At 38.0% G+C, this 21,703-nt stretch overlaps 1 protein-coding gene across 6 annotated transcripts in view; it reads left to right on the top strand.

Moving 5' to 3' along the window:
* Positions 1-21,703, top strand: part of MYO1B (myosin IB) — a 185,279-nt gene that overhangs the window by 151,811 nt on the left and 11,765 nt on the right. For 3 of the 6 annotated variants that reach the window (XM_010379768.2, XM_030915966.1, XM_030915968.1), the window contains 11 exons: positions 851-944; positions 1,793-1,942; positions 5,140-5,208; positions 6,909-6,995; positions 7,276-7,362; positions 9,158-9,244; positions 14,722-14,796; positions 15,915-16,049; positions 17,950-18,056; positions 20,940-21,072; positions 21,419-21,571. In XM_010379768.2, coding sequence (XP_010378070.1) covers positions 851-944; positions 1,793-1,942; positions 5,140-5,208; positions 6,909-6,995; positions 7,276-7,362; positions 9,158-9,244; positions 14,722-14,796; positions 15,915-16,049; positions 17,950-18,056; positions 20,940-21,072; positions 21,419-21,571 — 1,177 coding nt within the window. The remainder of the gene's footprint in view (positions 1-850; positions 945-1,792; positions 1,943-5,139; positions 5,209-6,908; positions 6,996-7,275; positions 7,363-9,157; positions 9,245-14,721; positions 14,797-15,914; positions 16,050-17,949; positions 18,057-20,939; positions 21,073-21,418; positions 21,572-21,703) is intronic. The other 3 variants (XM_010379771.2, XM_030915967.1, XM_010379774.2) reach the window with 3 other exon arrangements.

The raw sequence follows: 21,703 nt of genomic DNA, 5'->3' as shown, positions 1-21,703 counted from the left end.
GACATGCCTGTTCCATGGGCATGGGCAGGATATGGGCGATTTTCATTTAACTATACTGGTATTGCCTACACATTCTCAGTGCACCTGGCCTTTCACAGGAACATCAGCACTCTTAGGACACTTACCTTGTATTATAAGAAGATCTAGAAACTACAGATGTATGGTGTGGTCTCTGATGCCTAATTTAATACCCTAATTTAATGTAGGATCTGGGTACTGTTTCAGTTCCCATTGCTAATTTCCAGAGTATTATGGTAAACAGGTACCATAATACAGAACATGTATTCACTCCCTGCCTGGCATCTAGTCCTCAGGTAGGTGGAGTGAGGTTTAGTTCTAAAGACTGATGTTGAAACCAGGGTCAAGGATAGAGAGGTCAGGGCCAAGTCCAGTTCTTGCTCCCACTGGGTAAGGCCCATGATTGGTCTGGGATTGTCTCTTGGACTGCTTGTATTTTCAGGGACAGAAACAATGTTTAAAATATTTTCAGGAATTAACTGAGTGAGTTTAAAATAGACCTGAGTTTCTTGCACACCCTCCTGGCCCAGGTTGGTACACCGTTATACATATATTTGATACAAGTATTGCTTCTACTAATGAAATCAAGAAATTGACTTTAATACCACATTTTCTTAGAATACATAGTTCTGAACCCAAATTTAGTTTTTCAGTGTTTACTGGACTTGGTTTAATTTGTGGAAAATTCCTTGATAGAAGGATGATTACTGAAAGAGCAGTCACACTTGGAAATGAAGCTATGTTTTATACCACTGACAACCTGATAACTGTGATAGAAGATAAAACTTTTTGTAACTCAGAAAACTCACTGTTTTTATTTTTATTTTTTTAGATCTGGTGTGGAGGTCCTATTTAATGAATTAGAGATTCCCGTGGAAGAATACTCCTTTGGTAGATCAAAGATTTTCATCCGAAACCCAAGAACAGTATGTAACCAAAACCTTTGCACTCTGAACTTAAGTTGAAATCATATAGGAAAGTTCTTAAAATATGTTTAACTTTATAACATTACATGAGAGGCTACCATGAATGCCACAGAACACTTGTGTGTTTATCTACAAATAACCAAGAGGCATGGACAGATAAGGGGTAGTGGAAGAATGTGTATTTTTTATGAACCATCAAAGTCTTTGCTCTGACAGAGTTTACAACACTTAAGAAATCGCAAAGAAACTGTTAGGACAACAGTACAACATTCATAGCAACTGCAGGTAAATTCAGTCTGTATTTGTAATACCTGAATTATATGTTAATTTTAAGAACTGTAGCCCTATTACTTAGAGATACAGGAAAGCACTAAATGAAAAAAATTTTTTAAGTAAAAAAATACTTTTCACATTATACCTCATAGAACCCCAAGGAAATCTTTTTGTCAATGAATAGATGAGTGTGAAGTATAATGAGTATAGCAGGTGACTGGTAATTTGGAAACGTTGAGATTTTGGAAAGTGTTTAATTCATTTAAGAGAGAATTTTCCAGCATCTGCCTTCCATTAGTTTTCCATAAGTAAACTTAAGCTCAATTCAGCCCCTCTCTGATTTGTCATAAATTCTGAATCACTGGAATAAAAATTGTAAGTCTTTCATGAATTCATCAAAATAATTTTTTCATGGACCATTATCCATACCATGTATAATGAATATGGTTATTCAATTCTTTTTTTCAATGTAATTGACTCCAACATGATGGCATTTTTGTCTCTTGAAAATTCCTTTCGGTGTGCCGTGAGGTTTCAGAGGATTTTTAATAAGACCATCTATCATTTCTTATTAGTTATTCAAATTAGAAGACCTGAGGAAGCAACGCCTGGAGGACTTGGCCACTCTCATTCAGAAGATATACCGGGGGTGGAAATGCCGCACACACTTCCTGCTAATGAAAAAAAGCCAAATTGTGATTGCTGCCTGGTATAGGAGATATGCGGTAAGAGTCTCAGTCATTTTAAATCAGTAATAACAATGCTCATTTGCCAACATTTATTATGCACTTACTATGTATGTGATTTTTACACACTTAATTCTCCCAACAACCTCATGAAATAATGGATGTTCTTAATGGTTTTTTTTAAAGATGAGAAAACTAAGACACTAAGCTGTTAAGTAATTTGCCCACAGCCACATAGCTATAAGTGATAGAGCTGGGATTTTAATCCAAGACAGTATTAGAGCTCAAGTTCAGTGTACCACACCGCCTTTCACTGATCTAGCTGTATTTGGTTGGAAATACATTTTTAATTTGGTCATCAGATTGGAAGAGACAATGTCCTTTAAACTTTTGATTTGGTTGGGCTAGTTTTTCAGAGTAATTGGCTTTTCTTTATTGTAGCAGCTTTGAAAGTGGCTTTAATTCCAGAAAGCTAATGGCATGTTTTTGTAGATTTCTGGTGTTGGTTAAAGGATTGCGTTCTCTTTAGTCCTTAGGTATCTGGCTCTGTTAACTATAGGGGAAAGATTCAATAATAAATAATGTTTACCTAATTAATATGAAGTTTCTTTTTGGCATTTCCTTCCTCACTTGATTGTAGAGGTTTTGTTGAAGGCATACCACAGGTTTGAGAGAAGCCTGAAGGTTTGCCTTAAGGTTAATTGAAACTTGGGCTGTGCTCTCACAAAATGAATTAGATTTGCACTCACATCTCCTTTCTCATATTCTTCCTCTTTTTCAGCCATAAAGAGACTTTGCTATAGGACTGTATATAATCAAGACATAATTTACGCTGACCTATTCTCACATAATACATTTTGGTTTATTATTTCGAAGTTTTACAAATTAATGAGGTACTTAAGTGATTAAGTTAAAGAAAATCAGCTTGAGAGTATCTTTACAATGGCTCATGCTAGTTAAGATTATAACCAGCAGTATAAGTCTTAAAATATGAATCTGCCCAGCCATGTGAATGATAGAGTCATTCGTATGCATTCTGCAAAGGCACTTTGGACTGTTGTCACCCAGCCTGGTGGCCATGGAGTCTCCTCTGTACACATAGTAGCATCCTTAACTCTGCTGCAGATTCATAATGCTCTGTTTTCTGTTTGGCTGAGAAAGGGAGGACCAACAAGTAAGCAGTCCTTAAGGAGCCCTTTTTATAATTTCTTATTTTGAGGTCATTAAGAAAAGTTTACAAGTGTGCTGGATTCATCTGTCTTGAATTCTACAAATATTTTTAAAACATGTTAGCAAGGTGGACAAAACAACCTAATTCCTGACTTCCTAAAGCTTATATCTAGTGAAAGACAATATGCATTTAAGCAAACAAATAATCAGAACAATTATAGACTGTTGTAAGTGCTAGGAAGGAAACAGAGAACTGAGATAAAGAATAATGGGGAGGCGGGATGTGACCTAAGAGTGGTCAAGGAGAAACTTCTGGGAGGGGCCATTTGATCAGAAGGATGAGAAAGAACAGGCAATGCCAAGAACCAGGAAGATTAAGTATTATTTGTGCCTTTTCTCCCAATATAAATCTTTAATATCACCAGATTTTAAAATGTCACTATGTATCATTAGTTCATGATGTCAGGAGTTATAAGCAATATTAGTTTGTAGAATGAAAACTAAGAATAGCCCCAGTTTTAGAGAATGCATTAACTTTGCTCTAGTGTTAACATCTCTTTCAAAATTTGAACTACATACCTCAACCAGCTCACTGCGTGTTACTCAAGCCAGTGATTAAACTCATTATTTTCCGTCAACCAGATAACTCAAAAGATTTCTTGAATGCTCCTTTTTAGTTGCTGATTACTTTTAAGTTATTCCATATTTTGTGATATTTCATGTTTCCTAGAGATGAATTTTCAAGTGAGATGTAGTTATTTTCAAGACATTTATGAATTAAAAAAAACAAAAAACACAGAGGTTACAAATGGATGTCAGAGTGATAGTCAGGTACCATAGCTGTAGGTTGTTCATACATCTGTGGAATATTACTCTGGGAAGAATCCTAGAGATTTTACATCTCCTCATTTAACAGCTGGGGAAACTGAGGCTCAGAGAAGGTGAGTGCCTTGTCTGAGGTCCCAGGATCCTCTTGGATTTTCTCCCTGGCATCCTTTTTTTGTTCCTCTGCCCATCTATTGATACCATCACCCATTACCTCTGATTTTCCAAGACAAAGCCTGGCAGCCTGGGAAGGCATCTCCCACCTCAGAGAATGGGGGCTGAGCCATCTAGCACTTCTAACATGAAGAATTCATAATGTGACTTTAGTACTTTGAAATGCTGTGAATTTTCATCAGGGATGCCCATGTTTCAGTGTATATTCCAAAGTGAATACTGTAAAAGCTCACTTTTCTAGGGAGTATTCCAGCAGCCTCCACTCTAAGGCATCAGCCCTAGAAGAAAGAAAGTCCTCTGGGCATTGAGCTTGTTGAGCCAGAGCTGGGAGCCTCACTAGGTCTTCTTTGACCTTCTCCACCTGGAAGTAACCTCTGCTGCCTCTGAGCCTGCCTCTTGTGCTCTCTGTGCTGCATCTCTCCCAGGGTACTGTTTATCCTTTATACTGTCGACCTGTGTCCACTTCAAGTCCTTGAGGGCAGGGATGGAGTCAGATGCACATTTATATCCTCATGGTTCTATTAAAAGGCTTTATGCATAGTAGAGGCTCAATATAGAAATATTTAGTTGATTGATAGCAGTTTACTTAAATTTTTAGCTGATTTTCCAGCTTGAGGCAGAGTAAAAGTAAGGAAACCTAAAAGAAGCTAGGGAGGTTTAGAGGTGAGTCCAGTAAGTAGCATGGTGAGAAATGATACCAAGAAGAGAGAACACTCAAAAGCAGATGCAGAACTCAGTGAGTTTTCATTCAATATGCGTTTACTGAGTATCTGCCGTGTGTGGAACTCTGTATTATAACAGCATGAGACGAAGAAAGTAATGATAATAATGCGGTGTCCTGAGTCATTTAGGAATTATTTTATTCAGCATCCTTAAAGCATACTTTGGATTAACTGTAATATTATTGGATTATTTGATATTTTGGTTTCTTTATGTATTGGTTTCCAGAAGGAGTATGGATAATTAAGAGTCAGTCAGACGATGTGAGCAAATACCCTTTCTCAATCCTTGTGTGCGTTACAGATATGTAACTACAACTGCCAATATCTTCCCCTTTTATCCTACAGCAACAAAAGAGGTACCAGCAGACAAAGAGTTCCGCCTTAGTAATTCAGTCTTATATCCGGGGTTGGAAGGTGAGTTTAAAAGAAGTATGCTTTATTTATTTGGGGTTTTCTGGTTTTTCACAAAGGATAATGTCTTTAGGCTCACCCTGCAGGGGAGGGCTCCTCTGTCTCCTGCCTGGCCTGTAAACAGTCAGATGGAAAGAATAAATATTATGGGCCAAACAGGGACCCTGGTGACCATGTCTTGGCCACTTCCTTCTAACCAGCTTTCTTTTTAAGCGCTTTTGTTCTCTAAGCAGGAAGTCCTTGAAGTAATACCCGTACATGATTTCAATATCCCTTTGCCCCATGTTTTTGAGAAAAGCTGTAGTACAGAAGGCTATCTCACAGCCATTGCTTTCATACTCAGAACCCCTACCCCAGTGACTTCCATAACTGTCCAGTAACCATCTTGCAGGCTTGCCATCACGACTGAAAGATCCTGAGATCTGGCCAGGACTAGTGGTGGGGACATGGGGGAGCCGTCACAGTGGACAGCCTGGTTCCAGGTCCTTCCTGCCAAGACTTGGTTCAAGGGTCAATGAACTATGGGCCCCAAGCCAAGGGTCAGTGAACTACAGGCCACAGGCCAAATCCAGCCTGCTGTCTGTTATACAACCTGCAAGCTGAGAATGGTTTTTATATTTTTAAACTGTTGTTTTTAAAAAAGGAAAAGATGATGATTTCATGACATATGAAAAGTCTGTGGAATACACATTTCAGTGTACATAAATAAAGTTTTATTGGAACACAGCCACATTCATTTATTTCACAGATTGGCTGGCTGCTCTAGCACTACAGTGGTAGAGTCAAGTCGTAGCAATAGACTGTGTGACCTTCAGAGCCAAAAGCACTTTACAGAAAAAGTTTACGGATCCCTCATCTAGGTCAACGATACTTCAGAGCATGTTCTGACCCCTTTCCTGTGAGGAGATTTTGTGGCATGGTCTGGATCCAGAGGGCTAGTGCCCAGGCCTGGAGCCCTTTCAGAGGGTAGCCCCTCGGTCCCGAGTCCAGCAACACTGACTGACCTTGCCCAGGCCCTCAACAAGTTAAGGGCTTAGTAGTTGTCCCATGGCAAATGGCAAAACACAAATCTGAACATGCAGAGTAAGTGAAATTGCTGCCTGCAGCTTCTTCCCTGGCCTCATGACTGGACCCTGGGGCCCCGTTTGTAGGCTAGGGACCTCAGAGGAAGGACTAGAAGTCCACCTTCAAACCAGGTGTCCTCCTGGCCCCCATACGATCAGTTTCCAGCAACTAATGGAAAGAAACCGCTGGTTTGGGATCAATGAGATTATTTTGGTTTTGCAGTTTTAAAAATCTCTTGAATAAGAAGGACAGCTACAGTTACATTCCAGGCAATAATAAGGAAAGGGATACAGTGGCCTTCAGAGGATCATTGGAATCCTCTGGCCACCTTCTGAGAACTGTTTCATCCCACAGTTGTGTGCCAGCTTGTGGTGCTGTAGTCAAAAATTTTTCCTATTGTGTATCAGGGTATGGGAAGCCGCTGTTCCAATCAAGTGGAAACCACACTGTCATGCTTGCTGATGTCTTCATTGTCCACCTTCTCATAGTCAGTTTGGGGCTAGTCACCTTCACCTTCTTTAACCTGTGATTTTTCACGATATCGTAGGTGTTAGGACAATCATCTCTTCAGGTTTTTTTTTCAAGTCACTGTCAATTCCATTTTTTTAAACGTTCTTTTGGGTGATTCTGCCCTTTAGGCTCGAAAAATTCTGCGGGAACTGAAGCATCAGAAGCGCTGTAAGGAAGCAGTCACGACCATTGCTGCATATTGGCACGGGACCCAGGTAGGCCAGAGACCCCCAGGAAGGTGGTGGGTCAGCAGTAATGTCATGTGGAACCATAAACCCTCGGCTTCAGGGGCAGAAAGTGTTTCACTGGCTTGAGCTACTGAGCACGTGTTTGCCTCTTGCTCTTTCCAACATTTTGTTGTGGGGTGGTGGCACATGCTTTTGCATTTACCATTTGGTGGTGACTAGTGTCTCTCTTTTTCTTTCTTCATTGAAAACCAGCAGTAACCTTTCCTGCCTTAAACTTTTCTGTAACTCCTTTTCAAATGCATCACAGGCGCGAAGGGAACTGAGACGGCTGAAGGAGGAGGCTAGGAATAAACATGCTATTGCAGTTATTTGGGCTTACTGGCTTGGATCTAAGGTACTTGTTGCACATATCCCAACACTCCATCCGGGAATTCTGCAATAATCAGTCCTTATCTCTAGACTATTAGGGGATGAATGACTGCAATTAATAGTGGCTCACACTGGTGCATGTCCTAGCCGCCAGATTTAACACACCTGGAAACATCAGTTCAGTAGTATGCATAGGAAGCTTAGGCATGCGTAGGCCAATAAAACTAATTGCTTACTAAAAAGGCACTAGTACCATTGCTCTTTAAAACAAAACAAAACAACTCTTAAATAACATGCATGTTTAGGTTCCCCCCTCCCCACTGATGAATGCTAGCAGTTTTTTAGAGGTTTTCTGGAGGGGTTGCGCATGTTGGGAATGTTCAAGTTTGGGCTTCAATCGGTCTCTGCAACATGTTGACAATGGAAATGCCTCTAACATACGTCTTTAAAAAATTAATTTATGAATGAAGTTTTTTTTTAGGCTCACTGTGGCAGCTATTGATTATTATAAGCAAAATATTACATGTGCAAAGAATTATCATCTGTGATTTAACAGAAAACTATGTTCATGCACAGCTAGCTATAATTGCCACTGAAGAATCCCAGGAATTTCAGCATCAGCTGTTTGTTTTCAGAAACAAAGGCCTCCTGAAATACTCTCACTAATCCCCAGGCATAGTCGTGGGCTCTGTGAACATTTCACATACCCCAAGGGACAAGATTTTTAGATGTTTTTGTTACTTAGAAAATCAAAGGTCATCTTTGCTAAAAATGTGTATTCCAGTTAGAAACACAGACATCAACAGAGTCCTGTGTTTTGAAGTCCACCTTGTCAACATTATAAGCCTATCTTGTGAGAAAATGAGGAAAGTCAACATCTGCCTGAATAAAGAGCTAAATTTGCCAAAAACTAACCGGAGTTGTTCATTTGTGCTTTTCCTGAAAAATCTGTGAAGAGCAAACCTGTTCCTCTAGTCAACTGAGGGAAATGTTGTAGCGGAAGCAAAAGGACTCTTAGATGGGTCTTGCTAGGATTTCTCCATCCAGTGAGTTCATTTCCCAGTCTCAGTACTATAATATCTTGAACAATTAGTGCCTATGTATATCCTTGAGAATAGCTTGTCTAAGATTTTTTTTTCCCTAACAGTAATTGTTAAACCTATAAGTTTAATCTATAATTGCTTCAGTCTTCAGTATATTTCACTTTGGGGACCTTAGCTAAAACTGAATTTTTATACATGCCACTTTTCATTTTTTGACTAGAAGTAATTTTTGAGTTTTGTTAGTTTTGGTTTTTGTTTGCACTTCAGAGAAATAACCTTTTTTCCTCCCAGTTTTCTAAATGATTGTTCACAAGAGTTATCTTTTTTCCATCCAAAGGGATGAACTCAGACAGGAGTGCATAGCTTCTTCAGCCCAATATGCTGTCAGCAAAGGGGATTCTAATGACGTCATTAGGGCTGTTACTCAGACTTTGAAGGCTTTGATATGGGAGTGAAAGGGTGTAGAGAAGGCAGCAAACAGGGAGAGAGAACAAGGAAGAGAAAAGAAAAAGAATGGAAGTAAGGGGTGGGAAATGATTTCCTTGGGAACCACACAGATTGCCCTCCTCTGGAACAGAATCTCAGTGCACTGAAAATACAAGCGCTGCACCAGCCTGGCACCAATTCTTTGGGTTTGAATTATTATGCACTGTTCTTCTGTCATTCTGAAATCCTTATTCATAAATTGGCTCTTCTGTTTGGTGGGGTATCTTTTTCTGGTCATTTGTGCTGTCTGCATTGGGCTGTCTCTTTTATTTACTATCTAAAACATTCTAGGCTCGAAGGGAATTGAAACGCTTGAAGGAGGAGGCTAGGCGTAAGCATGCAGTTGCTGTCATTTGGGCTTACTGGCTTGGACTGAAGGTACTTCCTCAACCACTTGTTTCTGTCCAGGGTGAACTTCATAAAGCCTAGCACCTACTAACCCTGAGAAAACGACTGATTATGCTTGCTGATGGTCTGCACAGTCTTGTAGAATGTCATCTTGCTTAATTTTTTTACGTTTTTCAGAAGAAACCTATACACTAATTTTTTTTCTGATTTTGTGATTTCTATTTCTTTAAATAATGGGTTTAATGTAATAGCAATATGGCATGTTTTATTCAAGATACTATGTTATCAAAGTTCTAGTTTGTTATCTTTATGAGTGTAAAGTTGTTTTTTTAAAATCTGTGAGACACGGTTACAATAGTTGAGCTCAAAGCTGCCCTACATCCACACTGACCAGCCTAGGGATGCCAGGCTTTTGTTTCCCTTTTTATGCCAATTCTGCCCCAATAATGGCTGCCTGGAGTAGAGCTTTCTTCAGAGCGACCATTGTTCTAATTGTTCAGTGCAGGAACCAAAGGGTCTTGCATCACTAAGCTTACAGATTTTGATTAATAAGATCATAGATTCAGAGACCAGTGGATCATTCATGTTAAAGAGAACCTCTAATTCAAATACCTTGTGATTATGGCAGCGTTTATTTCAAAGTGTGCTTACTACAGTAGGGTACACTTATGTGTCCAGAACTACACATAAGTAAATAACTCCAAGCTCTGAAAAGGCTTTAGAATATTCTTTACGCCATGTAACGATCTGGTCTTCCAAATTCAATAATTAATCACCATAGGAAGCCATCCATATTGCCTTTGGGGGATAATTAGGCCCCTTTTTTGACAGTATTTCTTATCATTATTTTTACTTTAATCCTATGATATTTAATCTTACTCTAAATATTTGAATATTATCTGAGAGATCATTGACTCTAAATCTGAACAACCATTAGAAATATCCCTGAATCCTGCTTTGAATAATCTGCATTTTTTTCTGCAACTTCGGCCTATAAATTTTAGTAAATTATCCTTTTTGATTATACTGAGTATTCACCAAGTAATATTTGAAGTAATGAAGAAGTAACTTAAATATGAATTTTAGTAGATGTTCTGTTCGAAGAACTCCAAACAAGCTCTATAACCGGTTTCTTTAAAGTCAAACAAAAGTAAACATTTTCCCATTTAATTCACATCCTCTAATTTGCATTCTAATTTTCATAACAGGAAGGAAAATTAACATTGAATCAGGATTTTTACTCTATAAAATGATGTCCATCAGTAATACATTTGTCTTCAGTTTTCTGGGTAACTGCATATGATTTCAGAACATTTTTGCATTAGGGGTGTGCACTACCAACTTACAAAGCACATTCAGTTTGTAGGGGAATATTATTTTAGCAGAAGCTAACTGGGCTTACTCTAGACATAACTTTCTTCCTCTCAGTCTCCAACAAAACAGAAGTACTTTACTATATTACCAGTATTGTATGAAATAAGATCAAACTTGAAGTCCAAGAATGTAATAATTTTGTATTTTTTTTTTTTCTAAAAGAGAATCATGGTAATATGAATGATAGTTTTGCCCTCTCAAATGATTGACTTTTCTTGTGGAAATAATTACAAAGTGCAGTGAGCCTTTTTAAGACTCCCATTTCCCCCAGGGGGCACCATCATGTATGCCAGCATGTTGTCACTGGGCTTTAAAGGTCTGTAGTTGTATTTTGGGAGAAATAACCTGCCCTGTGGAATATCAAAATGCATGTAGCAATGAGCTCAGTTATAATGAAGCTCAACTAAATATAGTAGGACTTCAGGTATATTTTTAAGGACATATTCTTACGTAACTTCTCATATGCTATTATAATTTCAGGAGCCAATTGTTAGGTAACATTTTTCTTCTCCTTGTCCCTTCTCACCTTAGTTTGAGATTAGAAATGTTTGTGGATCTGACAACTCCGTGGCTAAAAGGCAAATGGTAATCAGTAACTAGAATATGAATACAGGCATACCTCAGAGACATTGCAGGCTCAGTTCTAGATCTCTACAATAAAGTAAATATCACAATAAAGTGAATCACACAAATGTTTTGTTTTCCAGTGCAAACAAAAGTTATGTTTACGCTATCTCTACTATAGTCTATTAAGTGTCTAATAGCATTATGTCTAAAACGCCAAAGTACATACTTTACAAATACTTTATTGCTAAAAAATGCTAACCATCATCTGAGCCTTTAGCAAGTTGTAATATTTTTCCTGGTGGAGAGTCTTCTCTTGTCTTGATGTCGATGGCTGCTGACTGATGTGGCTGCTGAAGGTTGTGGTGGCTATGGCAGTTTCTTAAAACAAGACAACAATGAAGTTTGCCACATAGATTGATTTCCTTTCCTGAAAGATTTCTATATAGCATATGTTGGCATTTGATAGTATTTTACCCAGTGTAGAACTTCTTTCAAAATTGGAATTAATCCTCTCAAACCTTATCACTGGCTTTGTCAACTAAGCTTATGGAATATTCCAGATCCTTTGTTGTCATTTCAACAGTGTTCACAGCATCTTCATCAGGAGTAGATTCCATCTCAGGAAACTACTTTCTTTCGTCATCCGTAAGAAGCAACTCCTTGTTCATTTACATCTTATCTTGAGATTGCAGCAATTCAGTCCCATTTTCAGGCTTCACTTCTAATTCTGGTTCTCTTGATATATCGCCACATCTGCAGTTACTTCCTCCACTAAAGTTTTGAGCCCCCTCCAAGTCATCCATGAGAGTTGGAATCAACTTCTTCCAAACTTTTATTAATGTGGCTGTTTTGACCTCCTCCCATGAATCTCGAATGTTCTTAATGGCACCCAGAATGATGATTCTTTTCTGGAAAGTTTTTAATATACTTTGCCCAGATCCACCAGAGGAATCACTGTCTGTGGCAGGTATAGACTTAAAAAATGTATTTCTTAAATCATAAGACTGGGAATTACTCCTTGATCCATGAGCTGCAGAGTGGATGTAGTGTTAGCAGGTGTGAAAACATTAATCTCCTTGTATATATCCATCAGAGCTCTTGGGTGACCAGGTGCCTTGTCAGTGTGAATTAATATTTTGAAAGTTATCTCTTTTCTGAGCAGTGGGTCTCAATATGGGGCTTAAGATAGTAAGTAAACGGTGCTCTAAGCAGATGTGCTATCATCTAGGCTTTGTTGTTCCATTTATGGAGCACACAGGCAGAGTAGATTTAGCATAATTCTTAAGCTGTAGGATTTTTCTAATGGTGAATGAGCATTAGTTCCAGCTTAAAGTTAGTAGCTGTATTATCCTATAACAAGATAATCAGCCTGTCCTTTGAAGCCAGACATTAGCTTCTCCTCTCTAGCTATCAAAGTCTAGATGGCATCTTCCAATAGAAGGCTGTTTTGTCTACATTGGAAATCTGTTATTGAATGTAGCCGCATTCATCAGTGATCTAGCTAGATCTCCTGGATAACTTTCTGCAGCTTCTATATCAGCACTTGCAGCTTCTTTCCTTAACCCTGATGAAAAGTTAATAAACTTTTCTTCTGCAGCTTCCTCACCTCTCTCAGCCTTCTTAGAATTGAAGAGAGTTAGGACATTGCTCTGGATTAGGTCTTGGCTTAGAGGAATGTTGTGGCTGGTTTGATCTTATATCTAGACCACTAAAGTTTTCTTATCAGCAATGAGGCTGTTTCACCTTCTTGTCATTTGTGTGTTCACTGGAATAACACTTTTAATTTCCTTCAAGAATGTTTCCTTTGCATTTATAACTTGGCTGTTTGGCACAAGGGTCCTAGCTTTTGGACTGCCTCAGCTGTTGACATGCCTTCCTCACTAAGCTTAACCGTTTCTAGCTTTCAATTTAAAGTGAGAAGTTTGTGACCCTTCCTTTCACTTGAACACTGAGAAGCCATTATAGGGTTATTAATTCAATATTAATTAATTTCTATATTGCTGTGTCTTGGGGAATAAGGGAGGCCCGAGGAGAGGGAGAGAGATGAGAGAACGGCCAGTGGGTGGAGCAGTCAGAATACACACACTGTCTCTTAAGTTCACCATCTTACAGATAGAATAATAATGAAAAAGTTTGAAATATTGTGAGAATTACCAGATTGTGACACAGAGACACAGAATGAACACATGCTGTTGGAAAAATGGTGCCAATAGGCTTGTTTGATGCAGGGTTGCCACGAACCTTCAATTTGTAAAACCTCAATGTCTGCAGAGTGCATTAAAATGAGGTATGCCTGTAAAAGGAAAAACTGCCCATATGGTATATGTTACAGTTTTTAAACCTTAATAATCTTTAGATGTAGAGAATGGGTCTGGTGTGCAAATGCTGAGGGACCGGGTTGGTCACACAGATGAAGAAAGCAGCAGATGGGAGGTGGATCAGGAGCAAGGGGGACTTGTGTAGTTTGGAGCATGCATGTCTCATCTAAAGGCAACAGCAGCTGCTTTGGTCTCCCTGGCCCTTATTTTATAGGACTAGGCCTCAATGTTGCTAGATCTTAGACAACTTTAAGAGAAATCTGCAGAATTATTATATTAAGTTCTTAACTTACAAATATGCATACAAAACATTTATCTATAAACTGAATTTGTTTAGAAGATTACTGGCTTACATCCCCTAATGTAGAAATATTTTGAACATGTGCAGTTAAACCTAGAAAACTAGAGAGAAAAGAAAAAAGATATGCAATGTCTGAATTATTCAGATAGGCTAATATTTTGCTAAATTCTAACTCTCCCATTTATATCTGGATGGTAATAAATAAAGATATATTTCCCTCAGTTTCAAAATTTAACTATATAATTTATTCATTTGTTATGCAAACACTCCACTTAGTTACTGTTATTTGTTAGACATTAGTATATGAAGTAAATATGACAATGTAGCAAGGAAAAAATGTGTGAACTAAAACTATAATATGATGTTTTAAGTGCTCGGATAGCATTAAGTATAAAGTTTGGTGAGAGTAGAGATGATAGAGAAAAATTAATACAATGAAATGGAAGGTAATGGTAGTTTCAAAGCTTCTTTTTAAATTCTTATTTTTAGCCATATTCAGTTCTCAGTGTGTAGTACTAAAGCCTGATCTTCTATGCAAGGCTTTTGGAAACTGATACAATTCTTCAGACATTTTTTTTTCTTTTTGCCTTTTACAAAACAATCTGAAGAGAACATTATTTTATATAGTTTTTTAATGTATTTTAATTTGGGATGAGTTTGCAGCTGTGCCTGTAAAATGTTTCTTGTCAAATCATCAGATTCTTCAGAAACTACTAAGAGGATTTAAAACATCAGTTCATTCTGGTTTCATCATTTTACATCTCTCAATTTCTTTCTCTCTGACTTAAGATCCACTATGTGAATGTGCTTCAATTATTGTACTAAATCCAGAAAAGACACTTATAAGTTGACTTGTTTGACACTTTTTCATTTTTAATAGAGGTGTATCATTATGCACCTGTACCAGCCACACGTTAACCACTGCAACCTGCGTCTTCTTTTTAAAGGTACGTAGAGAATACAGGAAATTCTTCAGAGCCAATGCTGGAAAGAAAATCTATGAGTTCACGCTTCAGAGAATTGTAAGTTGACACTTTATGTGTGTGGCTAATTAGCATTATGGAATTACCCACTTAATATCACCAACTCCATAAAATGTGCCTTCTCTTAAATGACAGACGTGACTTTTTAAATAATAATTAAATCATAGCTGTGACACTGAGAGTAAGTAATCTTTTGAAATCGTCTCCCAAATTCAGGTAGAATTGTGTCAGAAAGAGTTTTTAGTGGCCCATATATTATTAATACAATGTTTGTCTTATTTGACAGAGAGAACTTTTGGGGGAAAGTAGACTCAAGAAAGCCAGGGCCTTACCCTGTGAAACTGCCATGAGCTATGGCAGGGCAAGGCTGGCAAGCAAATTAGTGGGGAGAGGGGTGACCGGGAGCCAGGCTGTGCAGCTCCACCCGCAGGGACTCTGGAGTTCTCCGTCTTTCAGAGAGGTATATGTAGTGCTGAACAGACTGCAAACTCTGGAGTCAGCCTCCACTGTCGCTTAGAGATTTGTGACTTGAGCAAATTCTGACTTCAGTGAGCCTCATTTTCTCATCTGTAAAATGGGGATAATAATGGCACTAGCCTCATAGAGTTGTTGTGAGGATTAAAATGAAGTAATGATAGAGTGCAGGGCTGGGCACATATCACGTACTCTAGAACAACACTGTCCAGTAGAGCTTTCTGCAGTGAGGAAAACGCCCTATAACTTTGAGGTACAATAGAGTAGCCGGCCACTAGCCTCATGTGGTTATTAAGCACTTGAAGTGTAACTAGTGTGACTGAGGAACTGGATTTTTAAATTTAATTTTAATTACCTAAAATGTAAATATAAATAGCCTGTGTGACTAGTGGCTGCGTTTTAGACAATACAGCTCTATAGAGCCGGCTGGCGTTAGTATTAGTGTTAATATGAGTGTTAGCATTAGTATTCCTCTTATCTCTTAACCATTTGGTGGAACTCATATTTCCCCAGCCATTATGAAAGAGTGGAATAGAGACTTCCCAGATGAGTTACCAGTTTTATAAATTCCAAAGTTAAATAAATTCCACTATCGTCTGGTTTATTTGATCATGATGTATATAAAACAGTGTCTTTTGTGGTATATTTTCCTCACGTAATATTTTCTGTCAAACCCAACACAGGTGCAAAAATACTTCTTGGAAATGAAAAATAAGATGCCTTCCTTATCTCCAATAGACAAGAATTGGCCCTCAAGACCTTACTTATTCTTGGATTCTACTCACAAGGAGCTAAAAAGGATTTTCCACTTGTGGAGGGTAAAAAATGTCATGTTACATCTTTTCAGACACTTTCTTACTTATTTTGAGTGTTTGAAAACTTAACGTAAAATCAAAACTGTAACACATTCTTCCTTTACCTCAAAGAGGATTACTTGAGAACTTTGGTGATTTTCCCCCATGCACCATATTGAGTTTCTGTGAGAGCCACCACACCAGCCCAAGTGTTCCCTGTGCAGTCGCCTCTCGGCCCTGGCTGGAACGGGGAGCACAGGGCTGCATTTTCTTTCCATTCCAGGTTCCAGCTGCTCTCAAGTAGTTCAGTTTTTTGTTCATATGTTTTTCTCTTTGTCTAAAGGAATACGGTAGGACAGAGAAATCATAAAATTCGGACACCTTCAGGCAACAGAGTTAAATCCTGCAGATCGAAGAGTTTACTTTATCAGATGTACAGAACACATAATCAGATAATGCATGTGAACACACACACTTTGATGGGTGGGAAAAAAGGCTTTTCCCTATCCCTAAAGATAGTAACACATCCTCTATCTAAATTACAGGGAAGCTGGAAATCTGTTTTATATTGCCTTTTATTTTAGCTCTCTGATTTTATATGAGAATATGGCATGTAATTTAGATGTTTCCCAGCATGGAGCACGTGGGGCACTTGTATAGATGTTGACCTTATTTCGATAACCTTGTCAGTTGATATGTGAAATGTTAAATATATGCAGTTATCAGATGTAATAAAATCATTAGATGGAAGGGCGTGTATTTAGTAGATGAAAGCTCAGTGCATACATCCTCCAGGAAGCTTTCCTGCCCAGCAGGGTGGGCTTGTTTTTTATCAGAGTCATATATGTATAGAGTGACATTATCACTGATTAGCTTGATAAGTGGTACCGTACAACATAAGGAACTGGAGTCTGACTTCTGTTCTCTAACAGCCAATTTGGCGAGATTCGTGAACGTCCTAATGGCTTGTCTCCTTTTTTGAGTCTAACCCAGAAACTGTTTTCATAAATAATGACAGGGAGCGCCCAGTGCTGGGGATCTGCACCACCTCTGCTCTCCCCTGGCTTTGCGATCTCACCCATTCCTCCATTGGATTGGAGGTGGGAGATGAGGGCTGTTTATTCCTGAAGGGAGCCTTTCCATGGAAAAGGGTCAGCAGCAGTGCTAACATTTCTTCATGCAGTTATTTCAGTAGCACTTGACCCCACCTGTAACTGAATTTCTAGGAATGCTCATCTAAAAAACCTGGCCCTGCTCCTCTGGCCACTGTCTCCTCTCATTGCAGCTTCAGGAACAGAGTGAAAGGGGATATCTCAGGTCCCTCGTCCCTATTGTAAAATGGTAGTGGGGGGATTTGGAGCAGTGGTTTTCAAACTGTAGGTCATAGCATATTTGTGGGTCATGAAATCAATTTAGTAGATTACTGCCAGTGTTTTTCAATGAAATGCAACAGAATAGAAAATAACAGAGTGTACAATATATAGAAAAGATTGAGTATTGTTTTGTGATGCTTTTATGTCAATTTTCTGTGTGTGTATGTGTGTGAAAATGTGCTTAGTGGATTGTGATGCACAATATTTTTACTGTGAGTCTCTCTAGAACTAGAGTGACAGCCGCAGGACTAGAGGATTTCCAAGGACTGACATAGTGGGAGGAAATAGTACTTGCAAAGCTCATGCCCACTAGACCCTGGTGTGTTTTGAAGAAGCATCCCAGGTTCTGCAATACAAATAATACTCTGACATTTTCCAGGATAAACTTTTTAAAACCCACAAGGGAAAAATGTTTTTGGCCTTTTTAGTGAATGTTTTGTACACTTTCTCCCTTACTCTTCTTGCTGGTAAATTGTCTTAGCATATTTAAGAATGAATAATGATTTGTTTATATAAATGATGTTTTGTTTCTTTCTTCTCATATCTCACAGTGTAAAAAATACAGGGACCAATTCACAGACCAGCAGAAACTTATTTATGAAGAGAAACTAGAAGCCAGTGAACTCTTCAAAGACAAGAAGGCTTTATACCCATCTAGGTATTATGGCTTTGCTTTACCCATAAAATTCAGGATTTTCAAAGTTTCTCAAGTATATTTGTACGCCATTTTGCGTGGTGTTTGATTTCAGTCTTAGATGTGCAATTTTAGTTCTGGGAAATCATTTTATAATCAGCTTGATGTAAACACATTTGTTTGAGCCATGGCTTCTGTAGTGCAGTTTAATGAAATGAGGTTACGATTGTTGGTTTCGCTCCATTAGCATTAGCTCAAACACTTTACTAAATAATTAGAAGTCATTTAACATAAAAATTATATAGGCTGTTAAGATACGTTTGCATTGTAAATTCCTGCTCCTTTTCCATAGTTTTAAACAACTAGCCAAATTTCTGTTGGCAGTATACTTTAATCACCATTCCAGTCTTCCTGCCATAACAAGCAAGGTCAGAAACTCATTTGTAAGGTAAATGAAAGCGCGAGCCAGGATAGTACTTTTCGAGTGTTGCTTGAGCACTGGTCCGTGGTGCCCTTTGGTCTGCTAACTCAACGGATATGACTTCTGTGGCCTGTACAGCACGTTCAGTTCCTTTATTTTAGACACCGTGGACTCAGAAAAAGAAGGAACACCAGTCCCAAGTTCAGCAAATGAAGTCCTTGGTAAAGACTATTTATCCAAATAGTCTTACGTCTCCTGCATTCATCATTTCCTCCCAGCATTCTTATCCCATTTTCATCTGGTGTTTATAAAAAAAGTAGATTGTACGATTTCAAGCCAAATCTATAACAACGTTAAGCTTCTGCCAAAGAATGGCCTCGAAAGAATGTATTATATGCTGAGTTTATTCGCGTTTATTAAATAAATTATGTTTATATTCTCTGTGACGTTACACACATTTCAAATATCTTCCTTTTAAAGGATTAAATGAACGTACATTGCCAGACTCACTGGGTTTAAATATTTTAAATTGTACAACTTCCTTGGTTAGCTGATGTGGCTACTTGAGGTGATATATACTCCCTTAAGTCAAACACAGTGTCTGAATCCAAAGTTGTCCAAAGTGCCTGTTATATAAAGCATTTTCAAACAGGAGAATTTGTCTGTATGCTTACTTCAGCAACTAATTTTATTCAGCTTTTATTTATACATTTTTAAATTAGAGAGTAACCTTCTTAATGAGCATTTCCTGTGGCTGACTCTTCAGAAACTACAGGCTGGAAAATACATCTTTGAGGAAACAATTTAAAAGCCTGTTAGCATTTTTACAATTTAAAACACATTTGAATAGGAACCAAAAAAAGTTAACTTCAAGCCAAGTCCTTTTTGGGTAGTCTTATCAGTTTTCAGGGATAGTGGCACACTCACCCCGCAGCAGTGAGAGAGGTGGAATAACTTAGCCTCCCACCACCCTGCGAAGTGGCAGCTCTTATGGGAGTTGGCCTTTTATATCCTGAGAGCTGTGAAACGCTGACCACCTACGTGGATTTTTCTTCCCTGATCCTCCACCCACAACATAAGCATTTAAAGTTGTATTTGCAAATTGCCAGAACTTTGTAGCTCAAAATGAAGCTTGTAGATCCCTTGAAGCAGCAGTTTTTCCTTAGTGCCTTTGATGAAGCTGTCCTGAAAGAGTCCCCTGGCAAGTCTTTAGGGAAATTGACATCTTAGTGGTAAGTGTACTGTTAACCTCTTACAAAAATTTATTCTGAAGAAAAAAAATTGCCCTTATTCTGAATGTTTGCTTTGGTTACGTCTGTCCATTTAAATGCATATTCTAGGAGAAGAGGCTTGATTCTTCTTTCATATACAGATGCTGCTTAACTTATGATGCAATTACACACATCATATGGGTTATGAGTGATTTCTATGTTGATTTGTTCCATGTGATAAGATTATTATCAAAGTCCTGCCCACCAAATGCCATGATCACCTCAAAAATATATTTGAAATAGGTTTAAGGTTTCATTTCCAACTTACATTTAGGACAGATCCAAGTGTAATGTACAAAATAAATTGAAATCAGTTTTTATGAAGTTGTCATATGTCATATGAAGTTGAAAATATAAGTTGAAAATGCATTTAATACACCTAACCTACTGAACACAATCACTTAGCCTAACCTACCTTAACCATGCTCAGCACACTTACATTAGCCTACAGTTGGCTACAAAATCATCTGCAGCCTACAAAATCATCTAACACAAAGCCTGTTTTATAATAAAGTGTTGGATATCTCATATGGTTTATTGACCACTGTACTGAAAGTGAAAAACAGAATGGTTGTATGAGCACCATTGTAAAGTTGAAAAACCCTAAGTCAAACCAAGTCAGGGACCATCTGTATTTGCCTACTTAGAACCACAGTTACATGTTAATATTAAGTGTTCTATAGTTTTCTTCTAAAGTGATTGCCCTGGATCTACTCTTTCCCAGAAGGTCTTTTGATTTTCTTATTCTCTGCAAGAAATGAAATTTTTTCTAGAGCAGGTGACGGTAATGATTTCAGCTCTTTTTTCACTGCCACATGTTGTTTGAAGGCGTTAGTAAATCCTTTGTGAGCAGCTGTTAACTTTATATTAACAGATGAGAAGAAATTGCCTTTTCCTTCACATGAGACCATGTACTTGAGTCTTAGCTATTATTCTTATGAGTGATTTCTATCTTGGTTGTTCCATGTGACAAGATTATTATCAAAGTCCTGCCTACCAAATGCCATGATCACCTCAAAAATATATTTGAAATAGGTTTAAGGTTTCATTTCCAACTTATATTTAGGACAGATGCAAGTGTAATATATAAAATAAATTGAAATAAACTTTTATGAAGTTATCAGCTATTCCTTAGAATCAAGTGATCTGTTTCCTTTTTTTAGTAGAACTTTCATTTGAAACTATTTCTAATGTGCAGGAATTTTTTTCCTTTAGTGTTGGGCAACCATTCCAAGGGGCTTACCTGGAAATCAACAAGAACCCCAAGTATAAGAAACTCAAAGATGCCATTGAAGAAAAGATCATCATTGCTGAAGTAGTGAACAAAATTAACCGTGCTAATGGGAAGGTAAAAATGCTGACCTTGAAGACTGATAAGAAGTACCTATTACTTGGGATAGTCACCCTGTTTTCTGAATGTAAAAATTTGCATTTCATGTTCTCAGTAGAGTTAACTGTGAAGGGAGCTATTTCCCCTCACCTTTAAGCTTAGATGGAATTTTGCTTGTTCTCTGACATTTTTAGGAAATAACACGTATTATTTATGTTCCTTACTGTGTTCTTGGTTTACATAGGTGTGTTTGTTGAAGGCTATTGGAATAAAACATGCATTTTTGCAAATAATGCCTTAACTCGTAGACCATTTTTGAGTATTTTTGATCATTGGTTTTTTACTATTTTTTATTTTGTTTTAGAGTACATCTCGGATTTTCCTCTTAACAAATAATAATCTCCTTCTTGCTGACCAAAAGTCTGGACAAATCAAGTCAGAGGTTCCCTTGGTGGATGTGACCAAGGTATCAATGAGCTCACAAAATGATGGCTTCTTCGCCGTCCACCTCAAAGAGGTAAAGATTCAACAAAAGATTTCTGCACTTCATCTCTCTCTCAGCCATTGATTTTAAAAATTTCCATATCTGACTAATCCTATGGCAGTTTATATATCTGCCTTGCTAATTTGCAAATTTTGGATATTTGCC

Source organism: Rhinopithecus roxellana, chromosome 14, assembly GCF_007565055.1.
Source record: "Rhinopithecus roxellana isolate Shanxi Qingling chromosome 14, ASM756505v1, whole genome shotgun sequence".
NCBI classification, from domain to species: domain Eukaryota; kingdom Metazoa; phylum Chordata; class Mammalia; order Primates; family Cercopithecidae; genus Rhinopithecus; species Rhinopithecus roxellana.
Note: the sequence above shows the minus strand (reverse complement) of the source record. Positions and strands in the feature narration are given on the sequence as shown.